Here is a 21705-nt window from a genome sequence, read left to right on the forward strand (position 1 = left end):
CTGAGTTTTGGCACCTAAGTTGGCACACTTGGGGCCCAGAGCAGAAAAAGGTATCTCAAAAAGATAGTACAAGCTCCTCCTTGTGTTCTTCTGTTTGCTTTCTCCACCTCTATTTCTGAAGTCCCTGAGTTCTAGCAGAGTTCATGACACATAGCACATGCCTAGAATGTGCTAAATTATTACTGAATGACTTGAAAAGCAGGCATGGAGCTCTGCTTCTGGTGACCACTAGAGAGAGCTGAAAGGAAGAAATCAAAGGGCCTTCCAAAGGAAAGCCTCCTCTACTCCTCCAAGTAGTTGAGTTTCTAGTCCTTTTCTTTACACTTCTGCTGTGTCCTCTACAGTTCAGATTATTAGAATTTAAGAACCTGCCTCAAAGGCTCTGGTTCCAACCAACACCTACCCTATCTAGGCACCAGCTGTCAAATACTGGAGTTTCTTGGGTCACCTGTCTGACCCTGTCTGATGCTGTGGAGAAGTGGCAGGGAACTGTTGGCTGCCTTTTCAGACATGAAAAGGCTCTGTAGTAGAGTATATGGTCTTACAAATTATGGGATTTAACAGCTATGAAATCTAATGATCCTGGTAATCAAACACAGGCTGGAGCCTTAAGGCTGTTTGTGGAGGTACTGAGGCGGCAAACCTTGGGTGAGAAAGCCTGGGGCCAGGCAGTGTTGCACAGTAATTAGCCCAGCAGGAGGAGATGAGGAGGCTGGGTGTCTGACACTGAATGGAAGAAGAAATTACAATAGGCAAAAGCTGGGTGGTAAACCACTCTCGTCCAAAGGGAACCAGTCTACTCCCTTTACCCCCTCCCCACCCAATGTATGGCCATATGGAGATGGACTTCATTTGTACCTCTTGGGTTGCTGGCATTGGGTGGGCAGTAGGTGAGACCAGCTTTCCAAGCCCAAGACTGCATAAAGGCCTGGAGTGCTTGGAATGAGAAAATACCAAAAGCATATGTCGATCGAGGGGTGGAGGTAATGGTGAAGAGTTAAGGTATGCTAAAAGTCCGACTTTGCTCAGTTTTCATTTTTGCTCAAGGTTGGTACTGCTGACACCCTGTTGGAAATGGGCTCACTACATAGTTGTTGAATGAATCAAGTAGGCAAATCAATTTCCCCTCCTTGGGCCGGTTTCTTCATCTGTAAAATGAAGGGTTTGGAATGAACTGGAAATCAATTGCCTGAGTTCAGGTTTCAGCCTGCTCTTTCACTGATAAACTGTGTGAACCTGTGGTAGTTCTTTCCTCTCTCTGGGCCTCAGATTCTCCACTTAAACTCAATGCAGAGGATGAACAAGGAGATCTCTAAGGTTACTCCCAGCTTTGCCATTCTTTTGCATGTCTTTCTTTTGCATCACCCTCAATTCTAAGCTCTGCCACTGCCTGGATGTGTGACCCAACTACACCAGTCCTTTCAGAATCCCATCCATAACGTAACGGAGAGAAAAGGTGACTTGGATTGGATTATTGCTAAGGTCTTTGCCAATTTTCAACATGGCATATTTGTAACAAGGTGGTTGTCTTTTGGGGGCCTTTACTCTGACTCAACCAGTAACCATGTTTCTGTTTTGTGAAGTAATGGCTTTTCCACTTCAGAACTCCCTAAAAAAATCCAATCCCTACCAGCCCACCCAACTCCAATGCTCTGTATAACTTCTTTTCCAATTTCTGCTCTCACAGAGACTATAAAAAAAAAAAATGTAATGATCCTGACAAAATTTTGATTTGAAACGAGATTTCAGTCCTTATGCCAAACTTCTTGCAGTTAACCAGGTTAAGATCATTTCACCCTTATAAACAATGTACGTACAGAAACTAAATTTTTAGATTTTTAGATCAGTTTATTTTGTTCCAAACCCCTTGAGGATTTAAATGTCCCAGGTCTCGAGCTCCCAAATTTTGTTCATTCTCCTAGAATTCTTTATGGCGCATAAAAGGCTGCATCCTACCCTAAATATTAATACTGTGCCACTTTCACCAACCAGCATTCTTCAAAAGCACACAAGCCCACATGTGCACATGCACATGTACGGAAGAAGTAATGTGACATCCCGACATTATGTGACATCTGAATAGGCAGATTTTGAACCTGTGAGAATCTTTCCTTCATCTGGAGAGAAGTGGGTGGCAGTCTGATTCTTAAGAGCTATCTGCACCATGAACAACAAAAGAGGCCCAGGAAAACCACTCTCTGGTGACATAGTGGAGACGAAGCAGGGAGAAATGAAAGCAAGGGCTTTGCTGCTACAGCATTTTCAATGGTCTTTCCTGGGAGTTACAGGATTTATGGGGCCCAGCTTCTCCTGCTCCACTGTTGTTTAGGCTGACAGAATAGTAACTGGGCTCCCTTCTCATCCACAGAGCCAAAAACCAGTGAGTTTTCCTTTGAGGAGCTGATAAGAGCTGGACTGAGACCAATGTAGGGGCTCAGGACTTTGGCCTTGAATGAAACCATCAGGGACCAGCCATGCCCCAGCTGCCTGTTTGTAACGGAAAAAAACAAAAAACAAAAAAAACCATGGATGTGAACCATTGTCCTCTTTGGAGCCCCTTACAACCAACCTCATCCTCCTGATCCTAGGATGGCCCTGGCTTGGGGTGGCAAGTCATTGTTGCCTCCTAATGATAGCCAGGGATGCCTGGCAAAAAGATGATAAAATGTTGGGGTGACAGGAACACAAAAGACAAAGGGTCAGAGAAGGGAGAAAAAGACACAAAGATTCAAAGTGAATGAGAGGCTGAGCTCCTAATGAGCTGAGCTGTGCAAGTTGGATACAGTCTGGCAGTGCCTTCCGCCCCTAGCCAAGGGCACTGGGAATGCTCTTAAGCAAGACTGTTGCCCAGAGTGTAAGCACAGAAAAGGAGCTGGCACCTACTTCAGAGGGATAAAAGTGGCCTACAGTCCACCTTTCTGGCCCACTGGAGATGTGCCAACCTCCTAGGCAGAGTGGCACAGTGTGTTCAGTATTGGTGACACACTGGGGGTAAAGGCTGGGATGGCTTCCCTTTCCTAAAAGAAATTGTCCAATTCTATGTGCAGTTGCTGCCTGTACCTTTTTGGGACCAAGGTTGGGAATGAGATTTTTCCTAAAGTAGTCCCTTCCTTGACCTGACTCAGGTGGAAATATTGACATGTCATGAGTAATGAGAGATGGAGTAGTTGGTCCTTCACTATGTCAATAACTACTGCCCTTCCCCTCCTCCATGCCATTTCCCTGTCATCAGTCCTCCTCTGCCTGCTGAGATGAAAGGAGTTTCTTCACATATTGCACCCATGGATACAAGGTTAGAGAGCTGTGAGGGCCTCCGGGTTAACACATTGGCTTGGGAAGTCTATAAAATTGGTGAGCAGAACTCTATGCTGTTTAAGGCCCCTTCCCAAAATGATACTCTACTTTTCCAGTGTATTCTATCAGCTTGAGCCCAAAAGTGAGATGTGGTTCTGTCTGAGATGAGTGGGATTGATTCTAGTGTCAGGGGTGGGTTGGGCCAAGGTGAGGCTGATTGGTTTAAGCTCTGGGTCCCTCCTTTCTCCAAACACCCATGTGTCTATGACAGTCATAAAAAGAAATAGGGAAGAGAAGGGAGAGGAGGCAATAGAGGACAAAAGGAAAAAAGCAGAAGGAAACAGAGTATTAACCAGAAGTGTGATAGGGAGACTGCTTGTACACTTGTAAAGTGATGGCACGCACAGATCTTAGGAAGCCAAGGCCTTCAGAGACTCTGAGACTCCTTGTTTCATTTTGCTTCCCCAACATCTCCCTCCCCCTTGATAACAGCTTGCAAGGACAGATGGCAATAAACTCCTTGGAACATGGAGGTCTGGGTCTCCCCAGTAGGCTCCTAGGGACACAGTAGCACCTTTAGGAATTGCTTTTAGTAGGTGACTAACAAGTCAAAGCCAGGAGTTTCCATCCCCTTAGCCCCCCCCCCACAGGGGTTAGAAAATATATGGAGAAGTTCCAAAGGCCAAGCAAGGGATAATCCCAAGTTTCCCCATATCCTGGGAGGAGAAGGGCCCTGGCAAATTTAAAGGCATTCTTGGAAAAGTTTGGTTAGTGAGTTTGGAACACCTGGAGTTTTGGCTCCAAGGGGATGGTCAGGTGACTAAAATGCTATGTGCACAGGTTTGGGAACAAGTGTGCTGGTGGCAAAAATGTAAATGCTGAGCAGAGTGGAGTGAAGGAGAAGGGCTGGGGAGAATCACACAATGGCAAGAATGAGGCATTAGATGGGTTCCTCAGGGGTGGGGGAGCCTGGCAGCAGCTCCCCGTTGGGGTCTGGGTCAGGAGCCAACATCTTATCCTTGCTGGAATCCCTCTGCTCTTTCTTGAACATCCTTTGATGCATCAGAGGGACGAAGAAGAGGATTACAGCCCCAATGATGGGGGGCACACCGGCAAAGTAGAAGGCCACATGGTAGTCCCCAAAACAGTTGCGGAGAAGGCCTGCAATAGTCAAGAGAGACAAGTCAATCTCAGCTTTGCCTTACTGCTCAAAAGTGCTCTCTGCCTCTTGTAGGGGCCATTACAGTGTCTCTCCAGAGATCCTTGACCTGCACTGCCTTGACTCAGGAGCCCTCTCAATTCGAACACTCCTAGAAGGAAGAAATAAAGCCTCTATTACAAGGGCAGGTGGCCCCTCACTGAAGTACTAGGGCTGCAGACTCTTGGGGTTAATACTTATTATGAAAGAAGCTAATGAAACATCTCTTGAATTTTTTTTTCCTTTGTGACTTTCATAAAGCTACAGCTAACTTCCTGTCATTCCCAGGTGTGGAGTTAGGAGAAAATCTAGTTTAAAAGGACTCCACAGAAGATATATGGTATGGACTAAATTTTGTCCTCCCAAAATATATTAAAATCCTAACCCCTGTACCTGTAAAGCAGAAACCCTGGTGGCGTAGTGGGTAAGTGTTATGGCTGCTAACCAGAGGGTCAGCAGTTCGAATGCGCCAGGCACTCCTTGGAAGCTCTATGGGAGCAGCTCTACTCTGTCCTATAGGGTCGTCATGAGTCAGAATCAACTTGACAGCACTGGGTTTGGTTTTTTTGGTTTGGTACCTGTAAATATGACCTTGTTTGGAAATAGCGGTTTTCTTTCATTATGTTAATGGGGTCATACCAGAGTAGGGTAGGTCCTAAACTTAACCACTTCTGAATTATAAAGAGAGCAGAATAGATACAGAGACACACACACACAGGAGGGAAGACAGACACCAAGGAATGCCAAGAAGCATCGGGAATGCCAAGGATTGATGATCATCACCGGAAACTAGGAGAGGGACCCAGAGAAGGAATCGACACAGCAAAGACCCTGATTTGGACTTCTAGCCTCCAGAACTTTGAGAAAATAAGCTTCTGTTCTTTAAAGCACCCGCTTGTGGTATATTTGTTATGGTAACTAAGACAATGACTAAGTCTTGCCTTAGCTCATTGGGATATACCTTTCTCCCTGACCTCAACTTGCACTAGAATGTTCTTGTGGAACAATTCAGCTGAATTCACATTTGCTTGAAGGGAGGCTGTATGTGTACCCTTCCTTCCAGCTACAGAAATGTTTGGCCCCTCTGGGTTCCTCCAAGCTATCAATACCATGGATGTGATTGTCATGAGACACAGGCCTCCCCTGCTCACCTCTGGGAGCTAATATGGGGAGGATGAGCCAATAGATACTGGTCAGGAAAGGCAAGAAGGCCCTTGGGCTGCTCAGGAAGTAAGCAAAAGGGAAAGAGATGTGGAGATGGGCACTGTTGGGTCTAGGGATAGGTAGAAGCTCTTTTCCCCCAGTGAGCAGTGTTGCCTAAGGGAAAGCTCTTGACACTGTCATACAGAATGACCAGTGCCCTCACAAGACCTTGCACAGTATTTGTTGAGTTAGCACCATTGACCAGCCTAAGAGAGGCTAGCCAATGAATCAATATTTACAATAAATCATATAGAAAAGAAACGAAGTTCTGCTTTCATTGGTTTTTCCTTGTTTCCTATGTCCCCCTGGGATACCAACAATGTCCTTCTGGGACAGTGGAGGCAAAAACTGGGAGTTCTGAAAGATGCCAAGCCACCACTTAGTCTGCCACTTAATGGAGGTGAGAATCACTGACCCAGTCCTAGGGTCTGACCTTAGTCAAATCTCACCCACAGTTCAGAAGCCAGTAGAAGAGAGGAATGTCTCTAAATCTTAATATAACCAGGACCCACTTTCTCTTCTCTTTCTACCCTTGCAAATAATCACTTACCTGTGGAGAGAGAAAGAGGATGCTGGATCAATAGAATGGTCAAGAAGGCAAAACCCATTTCTTTCACTTACCCTCCTTGCAGCAGCCATGTTGTTTACAGTAAAACCCCATTGAAACAGATATACAACCATGCAAAACTCATTCCCTAAAATGAATTCATGCATGTATATTGTGCTTAGCCTCTTCCGCCAGTAGTGGTAAGGCATTTCATGCATTCTGATAAGGCTGCTTAAACAGAGAATAAGAGAAAAAAAGGCTTTAGGCAGAGGTGCTCAGGAGAACTAAAGCCCAAAGAAGACAGGACTCCCCCACTTATGCCCTCCCTAGAATATCAGCCTCACCTGCAATGGGGGGCCCAGCAATCATTGGCAGGGCCATCATGCCCAGAAGGTAGCCAATGGCCTGCGAGGCCTGCATTGGGCCCACCAGCTCAAAGGCGATGGGGGCCATGATGGTGATGAAGAAGCCATCACATAGGCCCAGGAAGAGGCAGACAACGATGAGGCCCCCAAAGCCCCGGCACAGAGGAATCATCATGGACATCAGGCCCAGGAGCAAGAAGGAGATGACCTGTGGGAGCAAGGGTCTGAGGTCATGCTGTGCTGGTCAGCCAAGGCCACATAGCAAATCACATCTCCTTTCTCAGCGCCTCATTTCTACCATCTATAAAATGGGGTAGGAAGTTGTCAACAAGGAGAGCAGTTGAACTAAATGGTGACTCGGGCCCCTTCTAAGTTTTGCACTGACAGATTCAAAGTCTTTAACAGAGTCCCTATTTGACTATGATGATGTCAGGATAAAAAAGGCGGGGGGGTTGGGGCATGGGCCCTGGTCTCAAGAAGTTTGTCTTTACATTGGACCATGAGATAAAGGGTGTGTCTGCTTTCTGATCCTGTGTTTGGCTGCCTCAGGAATCAGGGTCTGAAGACTAAGCCACGTTGGTGTTCTTAGATCCAAGTAAGGGATTGGAGGAGGAAGGGGGAGAGGGAGCGAAGACGTCTTGCATGATGAGTAGATGGGGGTTTGAATGAAAGGCACATCTTCCTGAAATGGGGAAGGAGCCAGTGCTCATTTTTATGGAGATCTGATTTTAGAAAACACCTTAGCATGAAGGAGACCATTGGGAGGTTCATCCAGGCTTCTTATGGCTCTGGGAGCCTCTGGGTTTGGCTGGGTACCCTGAGAGGGCAGCAAATGGGCCTTTCAGGAGAACCAAACCACTGGGCAGGTGTCTAGGCAGGCTGACTTACCGAGGAACACATGGAAGGAGGGGATGATCAAGGCTATTTCATACTGTAAGTATTTTCTGTGTTTTTGCTGGCCGTGAGTTTGTTAGGTTGATCAGTTGGTTTTTGGAGAGGAGAAGAAATGTCCTGGCCATACTATCTGAGGAAATTTCTTTGTTGGGAGGCCTTTGAAGTTGGGGTAGCTAGCCAGAAGCTAGGAAAAAGAACCCAGGCACCCCAAGCTTCTCCTCTAGGAGATTCATACCACACAACTATGAGATAAAACCAGACCCACCTATCGGCTAAGCCCATTATGGTAATTAAGAGTTAATACCATTATATAACACAAAGGACTGCCATTAACTGACTTTAACGGGCTCTAATTGCTACCTATTGTCCTAGCTGTTTCTTAACATCCTCCAGGGAGCCTTGCCAAGGTTCTGAAGTTGAAAATTCATCTTGGAACTGAGAATCAGTCCTCAAGAACTAGCCCAAAATGAGGCTGTCCTGCAGGTTGTCGCCATTTTCTTTTTGGACAGATAGGCAGACAGACTGTCCAGGAGCTCAATGCCAGACACATGTGCCTGTCCTTACCAATGGCAGGAACCACAGGGTCTAATGGATATGGGCTTGGTGTGGGTGGCTCTTCAGAACCTGGAGCTGTGTGCACTCCTTCTCTCCCCCAGGACTGTGTGCCTACATTTGACCCAGGGAGAGAGGGAGGTAGGGGTTATAAAAGGCCACCCCCAAATTCCTGTGATGGAATCTTAAGGAGTTCTAGAGAAAGAAGTTTATCCTTTGTCTTGTGCTCTCAGCCTGAGACACTCACTAGCAGGATGAGCTTGGACAAGTCACCTTCCCTTTCTGGGCCTCAGTTCTCCAATTTGTAAATGAGGGACTTAGACTACAAGTTGATGAAGATACATTTAAGCTATAATGTTCTAAGATTATTTTTATATTATTCTAAGTGGTAACACTGGGCCAAGTAAGAGTGCAAAAGGGAAGCAGGAGATAGGTGGGTGGGGGAGAAGCGGTCAGCAGAAGCACTAGGTCCTAAGCCTAGCTGATGCTTCCCCCTCCCTTGGAACACCTTCTGCACAATAGAAAGCAAAGATTGCTCAGACCCTACTTTCTGAGGGACCATTGTGAGAATCAGATGAGCTATATGGCTAAGCAGAGCCTTCTGTCTCTCCTTAAGATAAAGCCCTGGCCCAAGGCCAGCTTGCATTGATTTCTAGAACACTTTAGCATCTTGGAGCTGCTGACACTGGCAGGGGTGGCATGTAGAAAAGGCTCGCAAAGCCACAATTATGAACAAAGACATGCAGAAAAGGCATTTGCTGATATCTACGTAGAAATTCAAATGTTCATAGTTGGTTTGTCTCAATCACAGTTTCTTTGTTTGACCTAGGTCAAGTCACTTATCATCTCTGGGACTTGTCTCTGCTATCTATCACTTAGGGTTAAGTGGAATATGAGAAGAGTATCGCATGGGAACTCAGTTCTGCCATTACTGGCCGTGTGACCCTTTCCCTCTGTATCTCCATCAGGATAAGTAGAGGCTGAACTAGATGAGCCATAAGAGCTCCCCTAGCTTGCACAAAGCAGATTCACCAGCTCCTGCAAACTGAACACAAAGTTAAACACAAAAGAAAATCTTAATCATATCCTTGATTAAGACATCTGAGGGTTATTTGGGAAAGCACTTGGGGCTGCCAGAAGAAAGAGAAATCCCTGCTGTGAGTATAGTCAGGGTTCCTTGGAAGTGTTTTTATGGCTTCTCCAGCAGACAAGTGAGTCAGAACTCAACCACCTTCCTGATGGATTATTTGTGACCACTTGTTTTCTGGTAATGCCTTCACCTTTCCACAAGGTTCCACACTTGGTCACCTCCTGGTATGCCCGGCTGCAGGAGCAAAAAGCACGAGCCAGGTCAGAAAGGCAGTATTGCTGCCACATAGACAAAGACACAGTCTGAGCAGAAATCTATATTCAAAACCAGACTAGAGCCTAGTTCGCACATCCGTGTGGCTACTTCCCATAACATGAGGTTACCTGTCACCATCAGAAAGATTAAAGACTTGTATGGCTACAACAAATTTTACTTCCCAAAGTCTGCTCACACCTATATTTCTTTTGATACTTACCTATGAAGTGAGATAGTAAAGATAAGCATTATTCCCATTGAAAAATGAGGAAATAGGCCCAAAGAGGAGATGGGAAGTCTAGCCTCTTCTGGCAACTTTTTTGTGTCCATTGATAGCATGGTGTTTGGGAACCAATGCTTGGTGCCCAGTAGCACTGAAAGTATGATGATGGATCTGGACCTGGACCTAGAAGAGACAGACACTGGGCCACAGAGGGCTACAGATGTCCAAGACCCTCCAAGACAGTGTAGGATAGCAATGAGATCAGTTCTCACTGGAGACAGCATCTAGCTCCTGGCCTAAGTTTCCCCCTTACAGATGGAGGAGCCACTGTTAATAACTTCTTCTTTTTTTTTTTTTTGGTAATTTTTATTGAGCTTTAAGTGAACATTTACAAATCAAGTCAGTCTGTCACATATAAGCTTACATACACCTTACTCCATACTCCCACTTACTCTCCCCCTAATGAGTCAGCCCTTCCAGTCTCTCCTTTCGTGACAATTTTGCCAGTTAATAACTTCTTTTTAAAGTGTTCTAAAAGTGGATCTGGAGTCCCTGGGTGGCACAAATGGTTAAGAGCTGGGCTACTAACTGAAATGTTGGTGGTTCAACCCCCCGCCAGGGATGCCTCAGAAGAAAGGTTTGGTGATCTGCTTCCAGGAGAACTGTATGGAGGAAAGTTCTACTCTGACACACATTGGGTTGCCATGAGCCGGAATCAACTTGATGGCAACTAGTTTTGTTTTTAAGAGGTCCCATACACACTGCTCTCATTGGCTCCTCACTCCATCTTGGTGAGGGTAGGCTGAACAAAGATGATTGTCTTCATTTGAAAGCAGGAGAACCTGAGGCTCAGGTAATTTGATTGTCTTTCCCATGTCACACAACAAGCTGGTGTCAGAGCTGGGGCCTAGGGCACAGCAGTTGCACATCCTACCATGCTATCCCAAAGGCTGGCAATAACCTAACATCTGTGGCAGGCTGTTTCTTCCCACAGTGGACAGGATGGCCACACTCACCTGCAAGTAGATCTTCTTAAGTCCAGGAATGGAGTCGCTGATACGGCCCGACACAAGACGCCCGAGGCCTGAGGTAGCCCCAATACACACCAAGAGCACCCAGGTTTGCTTGATTTCCGAGAATTCCTCTTCCACATACTTCATCTGAAAAGCATAGCACCAGGCCCCCAAGGGCAGGAGAAGGAAGAGAAGCTAACTGGTTAACTGTTGGCATATCCAGAAGCCTCCACTGCTTACTTTCTAAGACCAGGGCAAGAGCCCTTTCCCCTGAAGCCCTAACTCCAGGACAATCTTTCTGGCTGCTTCCAACAGCCTAAAAGGTTGCATAGACCTCCCTTGGTTACCTGGATTCTGGGCTTCTGAGCAGCAGCTGAAAGGGGTGGTGTATCTCCAAGCCCCTTCCAAGCCCCAGCAGGACAGAACACAATCCTAACAGCTGAGAAAATCCAAGGGTTCCTCTACAATCTCCCTAATCTCCTAACCCGACTTGATAGTCTGGGGCAACAGCAAGTCAGCAGGGGATAAGGATCCACCAACTTCTAGGCAACTCTTCCAAAAGCATGTTCTAAGAAACATGAGATCTGTAGAGGACAACAACTGGGCTACAACCAAGAGTTCTGTGGCCACATAAGTTTAGTGGATGCTGAGTTAAACAAAGATTAATAGGTTCCTTTACTGCAGAATTTTTTAGAACATTTAATTGATTATTACACATTATGAGAGAGAGAGAGATCTTGTGTATGTTGTTTCCCAAACAAAATCATCTGACCACAAAGACCTTGGGAAAACTTGTTGTTGAGTCATCTGGGCTAGTCCTCTGCATCCAGACAATACTTATCTCCTCCTAAAAATCTATCTAGATTTATCAGTGGGGAAACCACAGCCCATTGGCCTTCCCTTGAGGAACTCCCTCCATTTCCCATTAAGGTCCTCCCTCAGCCTGTGCCTTCCCCTCCCTGGGTCTCTCCAACCACTGTTTTGTCCCCTTTTCCAAAGGTTTCAGCTCTGCCCTTTCAATATCCTCCACCCCCACGCTGTAGACTCCAGGCAGGTTGAGGGCAGCTCCCTGGGGCCAGGTGGGGTGGGCCCATGTTCATATTCCTCACCAGGTGTACATAGGGAATGAAGTAGCCAAGGGCAGCAGCAGCAATCCCGAAGGCCCAGATGCGGTAGGTACGTTGGCGGAACACTCGCATGTTGAAGTACTTCCTGAGCTGAGCCAGAAAGCGATGGCGCAGGGTGCGGACACCCCTCTTGCTTGGGGTGTCCTGGGAGCTGGGCAGGAGGGGCCGGTAGGTGAGTGAAAGCAGCATGAGAACAAACATAAAGGTACTCAGCACCTGGAAGGTTTGGGCCAGCTTGATCTTGTCCCCCAGCATATTGATGAGGAAGGGGAAAGACATGGAGAAGATGCTACTCCCAGCAGACACCACACCATTGGCCAGACCCAGGCGGCGTTGGAAATAGTGGCCCAGGATGACGAGGGATGGCTGAAAGGCGAAGGAACAGCCACAACCAAAGAGAATCCCATAGGTGAAGTAACGCAGGCTTAGGGAGCTGTGGGGGAGACACCAAGAGCTGTTCTCAACAGCCTGACCAGCAATCCACCTGCCCTTCTCCCTTCAGACCTCCCTCCCCCACCCTGAAACCCATAGCCCCACCTGCCACTGATCCTCAGAGAAGACAAGGAACAGGGCCATCTGATCCCCATTTTGCAGATGGTGAAGCAGAGGCTTAGAGAGGTAAAGTATTTGCCCAGGGTCACATAACCAAGGATAAACAAAGCTTGGACTTGAATCCAGGTCTCTGTGACTCTAGTATGCATTCCATAGTACCCCATCAAAGAGGATTGTTCAAAAGAAAGCCAGAACCAGCCTATGCAAAGGCCAGATGAGGTGCCTTAAAGAGAACAGTTTCACGTCACTGCTCACCTAGACTTGGATAAGCCATGGCCACAGCCACTATCCACCATGGATAGGCTGGTGGCCACAGGTTTATCAAAAGTAATAATAAAGGTTTGCAAATATCCAAGATCTTGGAAGGTTGAGACCCTCCGTAGGACTCTTCAGTGTCTGTCTCCATGCTCCGGGCTATTAATACTTAAGAAAAATGGCTGATGGTCTCTTCGGAGACACCCCCTTGGGGATCCTGAGGTGAGAAGTCCTTTTAACTTCCAGATTCCCTGCCTCTGATGCTGAACATGGTGTGGATTATCTCCCCAGAGTAGCCTGAGGTTGAGAGACCTAGGTTGGCTGCATGATGAGAAGTGAAGCCTCAAAGAAGTTGTGGGTCTGACCACTAAGACAGCTCCTGGCATAAAACTCTTACACCCTGCTGTGGCCATAAACCTCTGTAACAGAATGTAAAGTGTCAGAAGGGAAAAGGACATGTGAAGGTCAGCTTGGCCAGCCCTCTGCCCTGAGACAATATTGGTACAACCTAATGAATTCTGTCCTTTTGATGCCTCTGCATATTTTGCAATAGTCCTTATCTGCCCACTTAATTAATACTCTCCATGGTCAGGTAGTTGTACCCCATGGATAGACCCAGTCCTCCTACTAAAGAACTGAGCCTATGCTGCAGAGATGATGTGGTGCTAGCATCCATGTTTCTAAGACATCTCTTACCATCATTTTTCTCCATCTGCTAGCATTAACTGGACATAAGCAAGGGCCTTGATTTCAAAAATGTAGTCTCCACTTGGAACACAGAGATAAGTCAACTAATCCTCTCCTGTCAAGTTCCTTGGAGCCTTATCCAATTAGATTCTTGAAATACCCTTTGGGGTTGGCCTGGGCTGGGGCTTTGTCTAAGGAAGAGGAGTTAGAACTTTGGGAAGGTGGCTGGTGAGGACAAAGCATGGGATTCAATTAAGGGTGCTGTGTGGTGGATCTATTTCCAGCTGGGCTCCAGGGCAGGAGGCCCCTGAGTTGGGCTTGCCAGAGCCTCATTACCTCTGCCTGCACTCTGCCCCATTCCATGCCATCCAAAGGAACATAGAGCCCTGACTCAGACAACTGCAAGGATGACTTGGAGCACTAGCCACAGGCAGAATCACTTTTCCTCTGCATGTGAAGCCATCCAGAAAGCTTCTTGCCTTTGAAGATGTTCTTACAGAAAGAGAAAAGGGGATGAGGAGGGAGTTAGGGGCTGGAGAACAGAATGCCTACTCCAGTGTGTGTAGAGAAGAGTGTCAGAAGAAAATATATCTGAGTTCCTTCTCTTCCTGTAACTGACCCCATATGGATTGGCAGGAAAATGGGATCCATATGTTGCTAATTTGTTTACACTTTGCTCTGCTCAGCCATACAAAACAGGCCTCTGCTGTGTAGTGCTGGGACTGGAGACTCTTCTCAGGCCTAGCTCCTCCTCACAAGGAGCCAGGAACCAGCTTTGCAGAGGACAAATGAAACTGGCCACTAGAGCAGTCCTGGAAAGATTTTGAGCTGCTTGCCTGGGAGGGTTGAGCAGATTCTAGGTAGGACACTGGTTTTTCCCTCCTCTGTACCAGTCGACTCGACAGCAATGGGCTTGGTTTTGGTACCAAGCGAATGTGACAGCACCAAGAAATCATTGCAGGTCAAATCTAAGCTCTGCTGGAGGGTAGGCAGGGCAGCTGGAAATGCTTGAGTTATACAGAAAGTTGGCTTACCCTCACAGGACCCAGTTGTGGCAGGACATGACATTCTTCACTGTTAGGCCTAGATAATATAATCATGGTCCTTCTCTGGGAAGCCAAGCTCGAAAAGCAAGTCTCTGACAAGTTATCTCTGCCCTCATTCCAGACATGTCACTATGGTCACTCCCATGTCTCCAGGCCTGTATTTTCGTACACCAGCACAGGAAGACTGGAAGTAAAACCAAAACCAAACCTGTTGCCATCGAGTTGATTCCGACTCATAGAGACCCTATAGGACAGAGTAGGACTGCCCCATAGTGTTTCCAAGGAGCACCTGGTGGATCTGAACTGTGGACCTTTTGGTTAGCAGCCATAGCTCTTAACCACTTTGCCACCAGGGTTTCCAGATTGGAAGTAGGATGTACCAAAACTTCCAAAATGTCTTTGGCAGAGACTCAACAGAGTTTTTTTTTAAGGAATCCCACATTCCTCAGGCTGTGCTGTAGGATCTTCAATTATCCTCTCCCCTACAGACATGTTTCTGCAGGGCTGGCAGAAAAGAAAGCAGAAAAAAGAAACTTGTGGCCTGCTCCTCTCCTGACTCAACCAAGTTCTGCCAGTGGGACTAGGGATTAAGTTTAGCCTAGGCCTAGCTGGATAGCTGAGTTCTGGATCTGTACCTCAGTGGGGGACACTATTAAACATCCTTTTTCATGTCCAAAACGTGAATCTTTCTCCAAAATCATCCATGCATTGTCAGGTACATGTGCCTGGAAAAGGGCCAGAAATGCTAAACATCCTTAGGCTTAGCAGACTATTTTTCAGCATAAGATTCCCTCAGAATCCTGGAATGCTAGGTGTTCGAATAGGTGCCACTTGAGAAGGCTCGTTTCTGGGAAGGAAGGTGAGGTAATGAGGTGTGTGGCATATTGGAGAAGAATAGAATAGCAGGGCTGGAAAAGACCTGAAAAGATCAGCCGGTCTAATCCCCTCATGTTACAGATACAGACATAGAGTTCCAGAGAGGGGAATAAAAACCACCAAACCCACTTCCGTCAAGTCGATTCCGACTCATAGCAACCCTATAGGACAGAGTAGAACTGTCCCATAGGGTTTCCAAGTAGCGCCTGGCAGATTTGAACTGCTGACCTCTTGGTTAGCAGCTGTCACACTTAACCACTATGCCACCAGGGTTTCCAGAGAGGGGAATAGACTCATCAATTTTTCCATAGCCAAAACTGGTTTTAGGCCCAGTTGTATGAACTCCCAGTATTGGGCTCCTCCTAACACTTCGAAACTCTTGGGACTTCTCTGGGGATATTACCTAACAATGTATACTAAGAGCCCTATCTAGATGAGTCCCATTGAACACTGAATCCTGGAGCAGGGAGCCCTGGTGGCGTAGTGGTGAAGAGCTCGGCTGTTAACCAAAAGGTCAGCAGTTCAAATCCACCAGCTGCTCCTTGGAAACCCTATGGGGCAGTTCTACTCTGTCCTATAGGGTCGCTGTGAGTCGGAATCGACAGCAAGGGTTTTTTTTTTGACATGGCCAGGGCCACAGGGGATCTGCAATGAGAAGAGTGTCTCTAGCTGAATCCCAGAAAGAAGCCAACCCTCAGCCTTGGGGAAATGGCCAGCAACCCCTAGCCTTACCTGGTGAAGGAGCTGGTATGAAGGCCAATGAAAGCAACAGCAGCCCCTGCAGTCGCTGTGATTCGGCAGCCCAAACGGTCAGTGAATATACTCACAATGGGAGAACAGAAGAAGATCATGCCCATTGCAAGGGCTCCTACCCATGCTGTGGAGACAAGAAGCACAAAGACACCTTAGTTTAATGTGGTGCCTAGTGGCACGGCTGGTATCTGTTTTTCTTCTTTGGCATCTTGGAGGGAGCATTCCGTTGGGCTGACTTGCCAGATTGCTGATCCCTAAAGATCAGAGAGGTTAGGCGACTTTCAAACCACCTGAAGCAGGGCCATGTGAGAGCCAGAAGCCTAGTTCATAAATACACCTAGAATTTTAGAGCTGGGGCAGGGGGCCTTTAGAGATCATCAACTCTATGGCAGAGGCCTGTTTTGTGTGGCTGAGCAGAGCAAAGAGTAAACAAATTAGCTAGCCACCAAAATAAATTCTTTTTTTTTTTTTTAATCTGGCACACAGCTACAGTACATTTCGCAGCATCTTTAGAAGTTTGGTGTGACCATGTGACTGAAATCTGATCAATAGAATGTGGGTAAAAGTGATATGCACCAATTCCAGGTCTGGATCATAAAAAAACTCCCATGAGGTTTCTGTTCTCCTGTAGGCTACAGTTGTAGCTTGGCCTTGGAAGCCATGTATTGATACTGGCAGAACTGTCATCGGTCTGCCTGGGTCCTTGAATAACTACATGGAACAAAGTACCCCCTCTCTTGTTAATATGAAACCCCTACCCTGAATGTTACATGAGAAAAAGAAGTTTTTCTTGTTCTTTTAGCCACTGAATTTTTGAGGACTTTTTGTTATAGCAGCTAAACCAACAGAAACTAAAACAAAGAGACTCCTTCATCACCATCTTATTGATGAAGAAACAGGTCCAGAAATGTGAATGGACTTGTCAAAGATCACACTTAGTGACAGACTTGGGCAAACCCAGCTCTCCTTATTCCTAGTTCCAAGTTTTTTTCATTATATCTTCTATTGGGGGGAATAAAGCTTCTCATCACTGGAGGTGTGCAAGTAGAAATTAGACATAAAATGGAATTTAAGGCAGTGGAATCATATTTGGACTAGACAACAATGCAGGCCCTTTCAGGGACATTAAGCCAGCTCCATTGCCTTAGGCACTGGGCTACTTGGCTGCAGGGGCAAGGAATATGGAGGTTAAGCCTTCAGGAACTCAGGTCTGGCTTGTCTTAGACATTGGAACTGCTCTGTGAAGATGCTACAGGGAAAAGCCTCCTGGAATTTTACTAAGACAAAGGCTAGGTTCAGTAGCCACCCAAAATTTTCTAAGGACACTGGGCAGAAGGTCATGCTTAAATCCTTTACCAGAGGCTATACTTAGCAAATCCCTGACTCCAAATTAAAAAAAAAATTAAAAAACCCAAACTGCTGTGGAATCGATTCCAACTCATAGCGACACTATAGGAGAGAGTAGAACTGCCCCACAGGGTTTCCAAGGAATGGCTGGTGGATTAGAAGTACCCACCTTTTGGTTAGCAGCCGAACTCTTCACCACTGTGCCACCAAGAGTTTGTTCTGTTTTTTAAGGCTTTTAAGTGTCCATAGCAATCCTTACCAGAGAGAAAGAAATTTGCCCTCTTAGATTCTTCCAGCCCATTTCCCCTTGCTTAGCCCTCAGAAAGAAAGCTCAAGGCTTTTTATGTTTGAAGGCTGTTATCAAGTTTCATCTTGGGTCTCTTTTTTCTAGGCTAGATAATCTTAGTTCCCTTAACTTTTCTTCCTAACTTTAATTTCTAACCCTGTAATTACTTTTAGAGCTCTCCTCTGAACACTTTCCAAGTCTTCATCATCATCATCACCAAAAGGCATTTACTGAATGTCACCTGAGCAGAACGCCAGGCCAGCTTCTGGTTCCCTTAAGTTGTGGAGCTCCAAGCTGAGCCAGGGAATGCAGTCTGAGTGAGGTCAGGGCTAGTCCACCACCTGTGTCTGTTACCCCAGTGCCAACTAGGTTGGTACTCAGATTCTCACTGGGATATTGGCTTTCCTGGAGCCCCAACCTGAGCCCCAGCTCTCTGGCTCCAAAAATACTGGTGTGGGACGGCAAAAGACCTGGGCTCTCATCTTAATTTTACCTTGAACAAGTCACACAGCACTTTTTGATCCTCAACTTTTTCATCTGTAAAATGAGGATTAAAATTCCTGTTGTGCCTTCCTCAAAGTTTTTTTTAAACGATTATCAGAGGCAATTTTATATATAAGAGAGCTTTGTAAATACCAATAATCACAACCATATGTAAAAATTAACACAAAATGGATCATAGACTTAACTGTAAATTAAAATTATAAAACTTCCAGAAGAAAGCATAGAAGAAAATCTTTTAGACCTTTGATTAGGCAAAGGTTTCATAGATATTCATAAAAAGGAGGATCCATAAAAGAAAAAACTTGATTAAATAGACTTCATCAAAATTAAAAACTGCTTGCCTCAGTGAGTTTCTTATAATGGTGATGGGATGATTTAGAAAAACATAGTGGTGATGGTTGCACAACATGGTGAACATCATCAGTGTCACTGAAGTGTACACGTAAAAATTGTTGAATTGGCAAATGTTTTATTCTGTGTGTGTATATATATATAATCACATACATATACAATCTCAATTTAAAAAACAAAAAAAAAATTAAGAACTTCTGTTCTTTGAAGGGGACACTGGTGGTTCAGTGGTAGAATTCTCATCTTCCATGTGGGAGACTCTGGTTAGATTCCCGGCCAATCCACCTCATGTGCAGGCACCATCTGTCTGTTATTGGAAGCTTGCATATTGCTATGATGCTGAACAGATTTCAGCAAAGCTCTCAGACTAAGACTAGGAAGAAAGGCCTGGTGATCTATTTCTGAAAATCAGCCAGTGAAAACTTCATGGATCATAACTGTCCAATTCCTAGCTGCTCATTGGGATGGTGCAGGACCAGGCAGCATTCCATTCTGTTGTGCATGACTGTCAGAGACTGAGTTGCGTCCCTCCAAAATATCTGTCAACTTGGTTAGGTCATGATTCTCAGTATTATGTGGTTGTCCTCCATTTTGTGATTATAATTTTATGTTAAAGAGGATTAGGGTGGAATTGTAACACCCTTACTAAGGTCACATCCCTGATCCAATGTAAAAAAAATTTTCCCTGGAGTGTGGCCTGCACCTTTTATCTTACAAGAGATAAAAGGAAAGGGGAGCAAGCAGAAAGTGAGGAACTTATACCACCAAGAAAGCAGTGAAAGGAGCAGAGCACATCTTTTGGACCCAAGGTTCCTGCATGGAGAAGCTCCTAGTCCTGGGGAAGACTGATGACAAGGAACTTCCTCCAGAGCTGACAGAGAGAAAGCCTTCCCCTAGAGCTGATGCCCTAAATTTGGACTTCTAGTCTACTAGATTGTGAGAAAATAAATTTCTGTTTGTAAAAGCCATCCACTTGCAGTATTTCTGTTATAGCAGCACTAGATAACTAACACAATGACATCACCATGAGTTAGGGGATGGTTTGATGTCAGCTAACAACAACAACAACAACAGCTCTTCAGAAGACACTATTAAGAAATTGAAAAGACAAGCCATAAACTAGGAAAAATATTTGCAAAACTCATATCTGATAAAAGACTTGTATCCAGAATACGAGTTGACTGTCACAAATAAATAAGAAATTAAACAGACCAATGTTTTAAATGGACAGAAGACTTGAAAAGACATCTCTCTCTCTCTCACTCACATAATATGAATAGCAATTAAGCACGTGAAAAGATGCTCAACACCATTGTCTTAGTCATCTAGTGTGGCTGTAACAGAAATACCACAAGTGGATGGCTTTAACAAAGAGAAGTTTATTCTCTCACAGTCCAGTAGGCTAGAAGTCCAGATTTAGGGTGCTGGATCCAGAGGAAGGCTTTCTTTCTCTGTCAGCTCTGGAGGAAGTTCCTTGTTACCAGTCTTTCCTTGGTCTGGAAGTATCTCAGCACAGGAACCTCAGGTCCAAAGGACTGCCCTGCTCCCGGCACTGCTTTCTTGGTGGTATGAGGTTCCCATGTCTCTCTGCTCACTTCTGTCTTTTATATCTCAGAAGAGATTGGATTAAGACACTATCTAATCCTTTAGACCTCATTACTATAACTGCCACTAATCCATCTTACTACATCCTAGTGATAGGATTTATGACACATAAGGAAATCACATCAGAAGATAAAATGGTAAACAATCATACAAGGGAATCATGACCTAGCCAAGTTGACAGATTTTTGGGGGGACAAAATTCAATACATGACAACCATTAATCATTCAATAAATGTAAATTAAAACCACAATAAGATACCCCTACACACTCATTAAGAAAACTTTAAAAAACTGAAAATATCTAGTACTTTGGAAAACATATGGCTTCTTATAAAGCTAAACACACACTTACCATATATCTCACTCCTAGGCATTTACCCAAGATTAACAAAATCTTATATTACACAAAAACATGTACCCACGGAGGTGGGATCAAGATGGTGGAGTAGTCAGACACATCTGGTGATCCTTCTTAAAACAAACAAAAAAAAGACCCCCCAAAAATAAGTGAAACAATTATATTTATGACAAGCTAGAAGCCCTGAACATCAAAGACAAAGTTAGAAAATGGACTGAGAGGCAGGAGGAGGGAGAGATGGTTCAGAAGCGGAGAGGAGTTGCTGGACCTGAATCACTGGGAACCCTCAGGCACCATTCCCTGGAGTGACCACAGCGGGGCTGGTGGTAGCATCCTGGACTCGGTTTTCTAGGGTAGAGACAGCAAGCCGCACAGCCTGCTCACACCTCCGGAGCCAGAGAAGAACAGTGCTCTCGGCAAACGCTAAGTACTTGAGTTTATTTTACTGTGCCCCAGCACCCAAGCTGGTTTCAGTGGCTGTTGATTTCCCTGGGCCTGAGGCAGGCTCTGCTGAAAACTCTGAGCCATTCTCCCGGCCTTGGAGATGGAATAAATTCACAACTGGGGGAAAAGATAATCTGCCAGCTTCACTAATCTGGAGAGCTCAGGACAGAAGTGGCTCCTGTCCAGGCATAAAGGATCAATGGTCCTTGAACACCTTTCCCCCCTGCATGGACCTGTGTGGACCTATTACAGGAGAATAGGCCTTTATTGGCAGAATGCAAATGTATCAGAAGTGTGGTGGAGAGGGGGGTGTTTGATGTTTGAGAATGCTTTGCCAATTAAACAGGGCCCTCACCTGAAAAAAAAATTTAATAAGCTGCAAGAATCCATAGAGAGAGAGCAATCAGAAATTCAGAAGATTAACAATAAAATTACAGAATTAGTCAACTCAATAGAAAGTCAGAGGAGCAGAATTGAGGAAGTGGAAGGCAGAATTAGTGAGACTGAAGATAAAATACTGGGCACCAATACATATTCGAAGAAAAATCAGATAACTACAAGACACTACTGCAAGAAACAAAAAGAGACCTACATAAGTGGAAAAACACCTTGCTCATGGATAGGAAGAATTAACATTGTAAAAATGTCTATTCTACCAAAAGTGATCTATAGATACAATGCAATTCGGATCCAAACTCCAATGACATTTTTTAATGAGATGGAGAAACAAATCACCAACTTCATAAGGAAGGAAAAGAGGCCCCAGATAAGCAAAGCATTACTGAAAAAGAAGAACAAAGTGGGAGGCCTCACACTACTTATTAGAACCTATTATACGGCCACAGTAGTCAAAACAGCCTGGTACTTATACAACAACAGA

General features: G+C 45.4%; 1 protein-coding gene across 1 annotated transcript in view; it reads right to left on the bottom strand.

The window, feature by feature from the left end:
* Nucleotides 1–1847: 1847 nt before the first annotated feature.
* The window catches only part of SLC16A2 (solute carrier family 16 member 2), a 218333-nt gene continuing 198475 nt past the window's right edge, over nt 1848–21705 (bottom strand). The window contains exons 2-6 of the mRNA XM_049873302.1: nt 15910–16054; nt 11744–12194; nt 10638–10781; nt 6587–6815; nt 1848–4455 (exon numbers count right to left, since the gene is read on the bottom strand). Coding sequence (XP_049729259.1) covers nt 4235–4455; nt 6587–6815; nt 10638–10781; nt 11744–12194; nt 15910–16054 — 1190 coding nt within the window. The 3' untranslated portion in view covers nt 1848–4234. The remainder of the gene's footprint in view (nt 4456–6586; nt 6816–10637; nt 10782–11743; nt 12195–15909; nt 16055–21705) is intronic.

This window comes from Elephas maximus, chromosome X, assembly GCF_024166365.1.
Source record: "Elephas maximus indicus isolate mEleMax1 chromosome X, mEleMax1 primary haplotype, whole genome shotgun sequence".
Classification (NCBI taxonomy): Eukaryota; Metazoa; Chordata; class Mammalia; order Proboscidea; family Elephantidae; genus Elephas; species Elephas maximus.